The sequence below is a fragment of the Rhinatrema bivittatum genome, chromosome 11 (assembly GCF_901001135.1).
Source record: "Rhinatrema bivittatum chromosome 11, aRhiBiv1.1, whole genome shotgun sequence".
Taxonomy (NCBI): domain Eukaryota; kingdom Metazoa; phylum Chordata; class Amphibia; order Gymnophiona; family Rhinatrematidae; genus Rhinatrema; species Rhinatrema bivittatum.
In genome coordinates this window covers 82,623,248-82,635,749 of record NC_042625.1, presented here as the reverse complement: position 1 = coordinate 82,635,749, position 12,502 = coordinate 82,623,248, and the positions used below count along the sequence as shown (strand labels likewise).

Below are 12,502 nucleotides of genomic sequence, written 5' to 3'. Positions count from 1 at the left end.
TTCTTATGTTCTTATCCTTGGTGCTGGAAAATCAGTGGTAAAACTGAAGATCAAACAAAGTCTGTAGTGTTGCTTTGGGGTAGGGTAGGTAGATGGACACACTGGATGCTGTGATATTCTATTTCTCTATTTCTCTGTTCTTTAAATTGGACTTCAGAGAAGGGGTTGACTTGGCTGGTGGCTCTCTTGTCCCGAATTGTACACTATAACACATTAAGAAATACCTCTGGCAAGACATGCTAACATATCATACAAGAGTCATTGAGAATTGAAATTTTGGGAATAGCATTTTGATTCCTCCCATGAGCTCAGTATTGATGTTTGGAGCTCATTTACTTGTTGTGATACCGTTGCAGTACTTAAATTATACCATAATATATTATCGACCAAAGAAAAGTGATACTGTTAATTTTAGATGTTAATTTTTCTAGTACTTGGATTCTTTTGCTCTAGGATGAGCAAAGCTTAGAGGTTGATTTTAAAAACGTTGCTGCGTGTATGTGGGCCGCCTGTGAGCAACGTGGATTTTTGAAAGCCACCAATTACGTGGATATTTATTATTTATTTATTTATATATACGGTTTTTATATATCGGTGTTTAGTTGAAGGACCATCAAATCGGTTTACAAAATATACAATTTAAAAATTCACAATCCACACAACAATACAATAAGCAATAACTTATCTAAAACTATAAAATTACAAAAACACTTAACAATGAAAAAATGTATATAAAATAACTCGTCTATGCTCATAGCTTCTGCATTAAGGATTATCAGAATATATCTCTTAGTTTGGGCTAGTGTTATAAGCCTGATTAAATAACCATGTTTTCAAAGCTTTTCTGAAGGCTTTTAAGTTGGACTCAAGTCTTATTTGTTCTGGCAGGGAGTTCCAAAGCTTAGGCCCAGCTAATGACAAAGCTCTGTCTCTAACGAACGTAAGTTTAGCTGATGTTAGGAATGGGATGGATAAAAGTCCTTTATTTGCGGACCTAAGATGACTGGATGGTGTATGAATTCTTATAGATGCAGTTAACCATTCAACTTGTTTTCCATATATGACTTTGTGGAGTATGCATAATGATTTATATTGTATTCTTTGTTCTGTGGGTAGCCAATGCAGGTTTATTAGTATGGGAGTGATGTGATCTTGTTTACGTGAACCAGTCAGGACTCTAGCTGCGGAATTCTGTGGTATTTGAAGTGGTCTGATTGTTGACGAAGGTAGACCTAACAGTAATGCATTGCAATAATCTAATCCATTGAAAATGAGAGCTTGCAGTATATTTCTGAAATTGTTTATGTTTAATAGTGGCTTGAGTTTTCTCAAAATTAGTAATTTATAATAGCCATCTTTTGTTTTGGATGCAATATGTGTTTTGAAATTAAGTTCTGGGTCAAGAAAAATTCCAAGATCTCTAATTTTTGTTGATGGGTTTATTTGGATGTTCTCTATTATTAATTTATCTGTATTATTGTTTAATGTTATTTTCCTTTCTAGTATGATTACTTCTGTTTTTTCTAAATTCAAACATAGCTTCATCTGTGTCAGCAACTGGTTTATTATATTGAGATACATTGAGGTCATTTGAAAAGCTTTTTCAAGAGTATCTGTTATTGGGATTAAAATCTGGATATCTGCATATATGAAGTAATTTAATCCAAGCCCGGAGATGAGGTGACAGAGAGGTGTCGAGTATATATTGAATAAAACAGCAGATAAAGCGGAGCCTTGTGGTACTCCAGTTTTGAGATTGACTTCACGTGATGTTGTTAATGTTAACTCGATATATTCTGTTATTAAGAAAGGAAGTGAACCATTCTAAGGTCTTCCCAATAAGACCTATTTCAGTGAGCCTACGTATCAAAATGTTGTGATTCACAGTATTGAAAACCGCCGTGAGGTCTAACATCAATAGTAAGAATTTGTGGCCACTGTCGAATCCACGTAATATTGTGTCTTGAAGTGAAAGAAGCAAAGTTTCAGTATTTAAATTTTTTCTGAATCCAAATTGTGTTGGAAACAGGATATAATTTTGTTCAAGATAGTCATTTAATTGTTGTAATACAACTTTCTCAACTAATTTGGCCAAAAACGACAGGTTGGAGATTGGTCTATAATTATGCAATAGAGTATTATCGAGATTTTTTCTTTAGGATGGGTTTTTCTATTGCTTGTTTTAGTGAATCTGGTAAGCATCCTTCTTCTAATGAAAAATTGATAATCTTAGTTAATATATATGTGTGTGTCAAAAATAAGAGGGTGGAAAGGGGCGGGGCTTGGGCAGTCTGGGGGCGGGGCCAACAGTTACACACAACTCTGTATTTTAAAACTGGAGGCTGCAGCGCACATCGGCTAGTTATCCGCATAACTTTACTGGTGCCCCAGATGAGGAGCAAGCCTGTAAATCTTGAGTTTTAGGGCTTACAGAACAGGGTGAGGGGTCTGGATCAACTAGGGGGCATGCAGGATGGAAGAACCAGAGGGGTCTGGGAGACCTTGATATAAACTGGGTTGTCTTTCGCACAAGCATGTTTTACAATCCGCCTACATACATGCGTAAAAGCCAGCGAAGTCCTAGGAAACTTACATGAAAAATGTTTTCTTGAGCAATCTCTTAAGATTAGGTGCATACTTGCATGGGTAAGGTGTAATTTAAAACATGTGCGTGCACGATTTAATACTGCAGCGTATCTCCGCTTGCGCGGTGATGCACGTGTGTATGGGCTCAAGTGCGCATTTGAAAGTTAGCCTGTTATTGTTGATCTGTTTCATTTCTTACGAATTTAAAAAGAAACGCAAGCAACCAAGGATGTCCTAACAGCAAAAGATACTCTTTGGGAATGTATATCTACTTCCAGCATTAGGACGTTTAGCTTTGCTGCTCCGCCCCTTGCTGTAGGCCTCCAATGCATCCTGGCTGTGGCCATGTTCTGTTGGTAGCATAACTGCTGCAGGTTGGGTGGCTTTGCTTAACATAAGCACGAGAGGATCCTCCCGGCTTTACATCACAGCAAGTTGTTAGTGGAGGATGCTTTACTATTCAGAAGAGAAATAAAATAGTGCCCATAGCTCCATGGAGGGGCCCAGACACGGAAGTGTACTAGGTAGGGAAATCCTCTGTTTCCTGGTGTACTTGTGCTGCCTTTGTAAGGGGCGGGGAAGGGGATGGAGAACGTCAAAGCAGCCCAAGTCTAGCTCTTGAGAGAAGATGCCAGAAACCTTTTGCCTTTCTTTCTGAGCAAGCGTTAGTAATCCCCCAAATTGCTGAAGAAATTTAAGGCGTGGCTTCTCTCCACGGTGGTGTTAGTTTTGCATATCTGCTCCCCCTTTGCATCTGGTTTTTCTCCGTGGAAATGGAAGCTGCCCGGGTTATAGCCCTGTTCAGGATTGTGCTGGAGGGGGGGGTTCCAGAATCTCTTGTTAAAATTTATTTTATGAAGATGATGTTTCAGTCCCTTGATAAGAAACTGCTAGCACAGCACGGGATCTACTACAGCTAGGTAGCAATTTGTGAATTGAAAAACACCTAGAAAGTAATTTTTTTTTTCATATGCTCTTTTTTTTTTTTCTACATCAGTGAATTTTTTTTTTTGTAGGTTACACACCCACATAGTCAATTACTCCTCTGCAGTCATCTAGTATTGCTGCTTTAAATAGCCCTATTGCATGAGCTGGAAGCCAACAGATAAGATTAAATGCACTGCTTGGGAAAATTGCAAAAGTAAATTTCTGATAGTCTAGTGCCCGCCCTTCTATGCCCTCGAGTGAAAGACCTGAGTTAGATTCACAGCTTGAACCGGAAGGGCTGCCATAGTAGCACTCACTTCCTTTCAGAGGGAAGTGAGAACGAAGCTCTGGTTTTACAAAGCTGCCTAAGTCACTAACCCAACAAAAAAATAGAATTGGAGGTAACTCTTGAGTGAGTTGTAGCCTGCATTCCTGTCACAGAATTGTGGGATTGGTTAATGCTCGGTATTTGGCGTATGCATGCCAGGAGAAAATATTGGAAGCTGTGCATGATGGCTCTAGGGTTACTATCTCACACTAGGATCGACTAAAAATGCTGATCCGGTCCTGGCTTTGCCCTATTGCAGTTTTCAAGAGCCGTATATAGGCCAGGTTTTCAGGATATCCACAATGAATATGCATGAGATAGATTTGCCCCCAGACCACAAGGGAACAAAGGGAATGTGTTTATCTCATGCATATTCATTGTGGATATCCTGAAAAACCTGGCCTGTTTGTGGCTTTCAAGGACCAATGTTGCCATCCCTACTCCGTTGCATGCATGGAAATGTAAAACGCCATGCATGAGGTGGGCCAAAAACCAGGACTGGACCCGTCTGTCTGGTTGACCCTGGGATGAGGTAGCAACTCTAGGTGGCTCTGGTAAGAGCCAGAAGGGGGGAAGAGTCTGTGTGCAGAGAAAGATAAACTCAAACCACTTAAATAGCCACCCACAGGGTTCCATCTTTGCTCTTGCATCTCCTGTGGGCACCATTGAGGAAAGCTGTGATAATTCTGTGAGGTGGAAATCTTCTCTTTAATGAACCCTGTTGCTCATAGGTACAAATCAAACGAAGAGTATGTGTATGTGCGAGGCCGCGGACGAGGGAAGTATGTCTGTGAGGAATGTGGGATCCGCTGCAAGAAACCCAGTATGCTGAAGAAACACATTCGCACTCATACAGACGTCAGGCCATATGTCTGCAAGTACTGTAACTTTGCCTTTAAAACCAAAGGTAAGACACCAGTGGATTCACACCCTCCTCTCCCAGCATGTTGACTTTCTGATCGCTTTGAGTGGGTTGTGGGCTGGGGGAGGCAATGGACTAACTCCACCCCAAGGTTAGGCCATTGTCCAGTAGACTCTAGTTTTGAATCCTCTGTGCATCGAGGCTCGGATGCATCACAGAGGTGATGCGCTCCAGCTAAGAAAGGAAGGCAACAGCCAACCTTCTCTCCCCCCCCCCCCCCAAAATCCCTGTTGGTACTGAGCAGGTCAGCCTCAAAGGAGACTTCTCCAGCCCCCAGACCACAAGGGAACAAAGGGAATGTGACTCAGAGGCAGGGACCATCTGAGGAAAGAGTTTTAAAGTGGGTTAGGGAGCGGGACAGAAATGTATGAATGCTACATAAAAATCATGGTAGATGAATTTTGCTCCTGAAATTGGACTCATTTTGGTAATTAGTAAGGATGATGCCCAATCAGATCCTTTTACGCAGAGGAGGGGGAAGGGTGCCAGATTAGTTGTGGCGAAGACCCTGCTTGCCACATGCATTGTCTGCCTCGGGTATTGCGCATTTGAGTAGTGCATGGTAAAAGGCAATTTGCCAATACAAGTAATAACCCAGAATAAGCGTTTCAAGCCGGTGCTGTGGATGAGAGCAAGGCTGACTTAAAACTGCTTCATTGTGCCATTCAGTATACAGACTGCCCAGCAGTAGGGTGCAGAATTTTAAAGAGACAAAAGGCAGATGGATATACTTAGCCTGTACCCCTGAAACCTGCTCATCTTTGTCATTGTTTCTGAAATTCCTTAAGCAACTTCTCCACTTCCCAAGAGCAACCAATAGGAGTTTTGAAAACAAATGACATCACAAACGCAGGCTGCATTAACCAGTTGGGTACCAGTGAGTCCGATGTAATGTAAAGTGTGGCATTGTGCCGAACTCGGACTCTCCAGGGGAGACCTCGGGCCTTGGCTTACAGAATTTCAGTAGCATCAAGGAAACCTCATTAATTTGATGCTTTGCAACACTGCAGCATGCACAGTAGTGAGTGTGATATCCTTTTGAATTAACAAACAGATTTTTTTTTCCCACTCTGCCACTCTTATGCCAGAATCAGTGCCATTGTTTTCACTACAGAAGGAAAGGCACAAAACATGAGAATTTTCCTGAGGCATCCACAACTACCCCCCAAAAGAAATCAGACAAGTTATCTCCCCCCCATTTATATGCAGGCATTTGGAAAATAAATGAAGGAAGATAAGCATGGGGTAGAATCTCATTAGGGAACTTGGATAGACTCCTGGTCATTCTCCCTCTTATTTTTGGCCTTCCTATAACCCAACTCTGCCTGCCTTAAAAGTGATCTGCAAACATATCATTACACTCTTTATTATTTTTATTAAAATATCTGCAATTAAATTCAGTATTCCTTTGTCAACTGTGCCTGGTGAACATATCAAAAGCCTTGAAGGTGCCTTGAGTGCTATTGCACTGCCACATTGAAGGAAGCAAGTTCAATTTCAGGGGTCAGGATTTGTACTCCCGTGTCGGCCAGAGCTGGCGATGGTATAGATAGAAGGAGCAGTAGCAGCCTTTCTGGTGGCAGCATGGGGGGGGGGGTAATCACAGTTCTTGTGTAACAGTGACACCTAGTGGCTGAATTTTAGAGCCCAAGATTGCTGGATTTTGGAAGGGGCCCCGATTCATCAGCCCTGGCACTGCAAAGACTGGACTAAGGTAAATTGGGAAGGGAAATAAAATAGGGGTAACCCCCCCCCCCCTGGTAATTGTGAGGGAGCGTGCATGACACCAAAAGGAGAAGCTTAAGCTCCTGGCCTGCATTTCTCTTGAAATAGGGAGCTAATCATGTTATGTTTTAAAAGTTTGAAGCCCCTCAGTTCAGCTGATATTTAAGTAGGCTCTGTTAAAGTGCAGCTTCTGCTCTCTTTGGAGATTGTTGACACTACACTAATACTGTTCTGAACAATACCATTTGTCTTTAATCCAGGGCGGGGGGAGATGGCAGAAGCAGTGCCCATCTTGGTTGAGTAGGTAACCAGACAGACAGAGAAAGTAAAAGCGATGCAGGTGTTCCCATAACCACTAAGCAAACGATCAATCTCTTCTACCCAAAGGTCCGGAGATTTAAAAAAAAAATTCTCTTTATAACAAGAATCTGTGAATATTCCTTGGCTGTATTCTTAGAGTCGTAGGTGCAAGATAGCAGAGGTCTTTTTAATGTGGGGAGGGGGCGAGGTTGAGGTGCTAAAAGCACCTGACTTTTCATCGTCTTACTTAGCTTGACCCTCTCTGCAAGGCCTCTTTCTGTAGTCTTTTTTTTGTCCTCCACACCCATTGCATGGCTTCCATGATTTCTGGGTGAAGGTTAATGGTTCTAGATTTATAGGTGGTGTTTTTAAGGACTCTTGCTCTGAGGTTCACTGTCCAACAGCTAATTTAAAGTTTGTAACCTTTTTCACATTCTACAAATATAAAGATTGTAAAACTTGTATTTATTATAGGAACACTTGTAAAAAGTCACAGAATACAAGCTCTTAAGAAATGCAGTCACGTCAGAAAAGATGCTTGCAGAGAAGGATCTCATAATTAAGTTTTTGTGTTGGCCTTTCAAGAGCTGGAACATTGATATCATCAATTTTATGGCCATTTATAGTGTGAGTTTTGCAAGCATACAGAGGATGAAATATTCAAATATATCTTCATAGGCACTGATGAGTTCCTTTAGCTGTCTGTCTTGTTCCTAAGATCATAATCAAGATTTGGGCCTTAACGAGAGAGTCAGCCTGTTCTGGGGTTTTTTGTTTTTCCAGTACTTGCTTTAAACTTTTTCCACCATGCTCAGGATCTTATGATCCAGAGATAGGGGATCACCCTGTTTCCCCTGTCACATGTATTATCCCATTTAGAGATACCAACCAGCCAGTATTTGGTCAGACCTGGCCTCCTTTTATTAAGGAAAGCCAGTAAACTAACAGGACCTTCAAACTATGAAGTTAATTGCTGACCACTTGCCTCCTGGGAGCAGTCACCCTATTGTTGGGTCTCCAGTTCCTCCTTCTCCTCCTTTCTGCCTCTCCTCCATTCATCTCCCAAATCTTGGAAGCAGGACTAGCCTTGTCCTACCACTGTCTCAAAGCAGCAGCAGTCAGTACGCTCTGGTCTCCAGTGATTCCCCCATATAAGTTTTCTTAACAGATAGTGTCCCGTGGAGGGAGGAGGAAACCTCATCATTGGAGTTCTGTACTGGAGTACCAAAAAGTAGCCTTATGTGCAAAATGATGTCCTACATCCGGCACCCGCATGGGGCTGAATTAGACACATTCTTGATGCACTAAGACAGGAAAAGCTCCTTGGGTCAAGCCTGTTTCCAAAAGTTCCTGTAACACACAAAAAAAAAAAAAAAGAAAGTAGTGATACTAACTAGAGTCTTCAGCCTGTTCATTTCTTGAGTCTATTATTAAATCATCTTTTGGTTTCGTTCCTAGATCTGCCTTCTGTTTTCATACATACAGTGTGTGTGTGTATATATACAAATATATGTATATGTTAGATTTAAATGTTACATGGAAATATATTGGGCCTGGCCTTCTTTCTTCCACTTTACGGGCTTCTAGCCCATTTGGGAGCCACCTGAACACTGCTTACTAGCAGTAATAATAGAGATGGTATGAAGCCAAGCTGTCATGGCTACCAACACACAACTCTCTAGCCCAGTTATCGGAGCAATAGTAGTAGTATTCTGCCTGAGGAGCCCAGCACGAGGTGTCTCGTCCAGTGATGTCCGCAACTCGCACTCCTCTGCTTCGCTAGCTTTCTTCTCCTCCCCAGGATCTCTGTGAATTCTGCCCCTACAGCATTCTCCAACCTCTGCCGAACCGAGGAGTTTGCTTTGGGAAGTTTACTTGGAAAGTGGCAAAATTAATGCAAGAATAAGTGATGGGTCTTGCAGAATGAAGAGAAAAATCAGTGGGTCATTTAGAAGGTTTCCACGATATGCAAAAAGCAGAATTCTTGTTTCATAAATGATTTGAAACAGCAAAGGAGACCCCTTTTTTTCACTTTTTGTGCACATCTGTGGCTGAGCATAAGTGAGAGAGAATTGGTTTGTAAAGAAATACTGATTATAATTGCACTTCATTGTGCATATAGATTTTTTTTGGGGGGGGGGGGCGATGGCATGATGGATATTTTGGTTTTTTATTTTTATTTTTTGGTATTCTGAGTTAAAATTACATGTGTAGCCAAAATCCTAAAAGGGATTTTAGATTTAAAAAGTAAACATTTCGGTTAGTCACACTCTGTTAAAATGGTTGCATAGTCAGCATCTGTTTTAGCTACTATGTAGGAAAACCTCATGTGTTTGAATCTCTGGGATTATATTTATTTTTTATTCCACCTTTATAAATAGCTTTGTACAAAGCAGATGACATAAATAAAACACAGAACATCAGTTAACAACTAACAAACATTACATAGAGATACGAAATAATAATAAAAAAAAAAAAAGTTCATAATAAAATAGGACCAGGTCAAGCCATTTGGGAAAAAGAATCACTAAATAGCTGAGCCTTCATTTTTTTTTTTTTTTTTTGCTTAAGAAATATTTCGCTTGCAAAATAGGAAACGGGTCTTTAGTTTAATGAGCATGTTTGCTGTGTCTTAGATTATATGAGAACATTATGTCTAACCTGTGCACAGGTCTCTCGTCCAATATGAAAAAGGCTCCATTGCCCTGGCAAAATAAATAGAAATGGTTTTTAGGAAAAAAAATAAAAATTTAATTTAATGTATAGTTGTAATATTACTGTATTTAGAAGTTCAGTGCTGAATAAAATTTCCATCTATTTGAATCTTATAGGAACTATTGTATATTGAGACTTGCGTTTTCATTAGAGCTGGGTCTGGTGGCTGAATGGCAATGTTTGCGCCACCGTGCGTAGGACTCTGGTTTGATTTCCAGGTCGGCTCTTTTCCTCAGGCTGGCCAGGGATTGGGTTGCTGTGCTGGCAGCACTCACAGCCCCTTTTGGGGGAGAGGGGCGGGAGCCTTAACTGCCGTTCCATGCTGCTACCTGGCAGCAAAGCTTAGGGGTCCATGTTAGCTAGGTTTTGGGGAGGAGCCATGATCTGTGGCCCCTGGCTGAGGACTATCTCTCTGATGGCTAAGCTGAGCTGGAGACATGAGGTAGTAGTGAATCGAGGTTAATAGTTCAGTAGGCCAACAGAGGCTGGTTCTAATGGAATTAGAAGCCCAAAGGGGACAGGAGGAAACTGCCAGACCAGTTCAGTTTGTCTTTTCGCCGTTCTTTTTTGTAATTGTAAGTATAGTGAAGATGTTAAGAGGGGTGTTATACCAAAAAAAAAAAAATCCAATTAATATAGTATTCAGTGGAGGGGCCACTTTAGCTTGCTCCATAGACAGAACAAAACTTAGCCAGGCATTTTGGTGTTGGAACTTCAAGAATAATAATTCTACAGCACCTGGTGTAGGTAGTGATTTTTTTTTTCAATGCTGTCTATGTTGCTAAGTGTATGAGAGCAGTAGTGGACCGTTATTCATTGTAAATCTGCTTTGGGATAATTTGATAACATCTGTATTGGAATGTGACAGGAATTGTATGTGTTAGGAGCGAAAATAGGAAGTCGGTGATGCAGAATGTGTAGTCTAAGTGTATTGCTGTGATTAGAGACCTGCTGGACAGAGAGCGATATTACTGCTCAGCAATTGATGGAGCAAGAGTGAAAAGAAATCTGCATATAATTATAGTTAGAGGAATTATGGAGTGGAATTTTGAGGCATATATATATATATTTTTTAATTAATTTATTTATTTTAAATTTCATTTCTCTGTTATGTACTTACACTTTGGAATGGGTTAAAAAATATCCAAGTGTTATTCTTGGCAATTTTCAAAGCCATCTATGCAGGTGAATAGCGATTTATACATTAAGCTCGTCTCCCCCCCCCCCCCCCCCCCCCCGGGCATGGTGCTCCACAAAGAACTATTTAGCCACATTTAGGGGAGGCATCCCTGGGGAGGAGGGAGAGGCGCCATGTGTAGGTGGGAGGGGAGGAGGCAGGAAATAAGGTCCTTGGATTGTATTTTCAACCCTTATGCACGGTGTTTTGCATGAGAGAATATTACCAGCACAAAAGGAAAGTGTAAACGTCCTGGGTGGTGGGCACAGGACAGAGGCACTTTGTACCTGCAGTAAGTTTCAGAGCAAAAAGTAGATACTTACCCTTAAAACAATTTCTAGACCGCTTTTCGAATTTTAGCTTAAATTGGTTTGCAGCATTTTTCAGGTGAAGTAAGTTCCTGCTGCAAAGAGTTTACAATCTAAGTAGATAGCCGAGGGGAGATAAAAACAACTTGCAAGGTTACAAAGAATGTCTGAATTTGAACCCTGTAACCACTGGGCTGCTCCTTTCCCTTTAAAAATTGGTGCAAAGTTCACAGGTTAAAAACACCCACAGCCTTTGTCCTGATGTGAACAGTTTGAAAATTGCCTCTCCGCCACTCCACATATCATGTTTCTAAGAAGAGGTAAGTCAGATATTGTGATGCAGAATAATATAGTTGGGGGTCATCTCTCTCTCTCAATCATTGAATTATAAAGTAGTATCAAAAGCTTGAGTCCATGTATGTTTTGTTCATGGTTTGAGCTGTTCCATTTTAGTAGCATTCATGATCGCCGATAGGATACTCCAGAGAAAGTGTACAATGGCCAAGACAAAGAAACGTAGCGCAATAACAGGATAGATATCGTATGAAGAAAATCAAGAAAATGATACTTCAGAAGATTCGCCGGGAGATCACAGATGACGTAGAAGAAATATTTTCCACAGTCTGCGCTGGTTATCCATTTTCAGAGAATTCCTAGTTGTGAAGAAGTGAAGGGAAACCAGAGATCAACAGAGGCGTTGCAGAAGGAATGAAATTAGGCAGACTAGATGGGCCTTATTATCCTTAGCTGCAATCATTTTCTCTGTTTCTACGTTCCAGGTAGCCATTCTTATGAGGGTTTTCCAGAGCTTTTCAAATTGTCTGGTCATCAATACTTTGATCTCAGAAAATATGACTTCTGTCTTTTTATTTATAAAATTTATTAATTACTTTCCAAGTTTTACAGTAAAATCTTTCAAAGCACTGTACACTTTATCAACTAAAAAACTGAAACAAAATGAAATAAACATAAAACATATAAAACATAATATACAAATTATTCAGTGCAACTATCATTTTTATGTAATAATAATCTTGGTAGGGTAAAGAAGACAAACCATGAGTGCTTTGATAAGAAATTCTCACTTAAATAGACACGCTGCATATCTCGTCATGAGAGCTGTGGCACTAAGATCTGGAAAAACAAGAGTCCTATATCCTTTACCCTTTAGTTAAAAGGGTCCTTTAAATCTTTAAAACCATTATTTAAAAGTTCTTGTATTCTTTGTAGCAAATATTTTTGGTTACAAATGATAGTGGTGTTGACAGTTGTGTGGTGATCTGACAGTCTCTCATCTCTTGGCCCATCATGGCCCCAGGATCCTTTTGTTTTTATTCTTCGCCTGGTTTATAGGCGTTGCATTTTTCTCTCTCAGAGCATCAAAGTGTCTAATAGAGCTGGAGAACTTTTGTTTAGCTCTCCCTTGTTTTCATCTTCCACTATCTCAATTGGATCCCAACTCTTAGCTCATTATTTGTTGTAGGTGATATTTTACTGTTTTTAACTTGAGAGGC

At 40.5% G+C, this 12,502-nt stretch overlaps 1 protein-coding gene across 6 annotated transcripts in view; it reads left to right on the top strand.

Moving 5' to 3' along the window:
- Window positions 1-12,502, top strand: part of HIVEP3 (human immunodeficiency virus type I enhancer binding protein 3) — a 272,282-nt gene that overhangs the window by 242,922 nt on the left and 16,858 nt on the right. For all 6 annotated transcript variants that reach the window (XM_029619610.1, XM_029619605.1, XM_029619607.1 and 3 more), the window contains one exon: window positions 4,573-4,748. In XM_029619610.1, coding sequence (XP_029475470.1) covers window positions 4,573-4,748 — 176 coding nt within the window. The remainder of the gene's footprint in view (window positions 1-4,572; window positions 4,749-12,502) is intronic.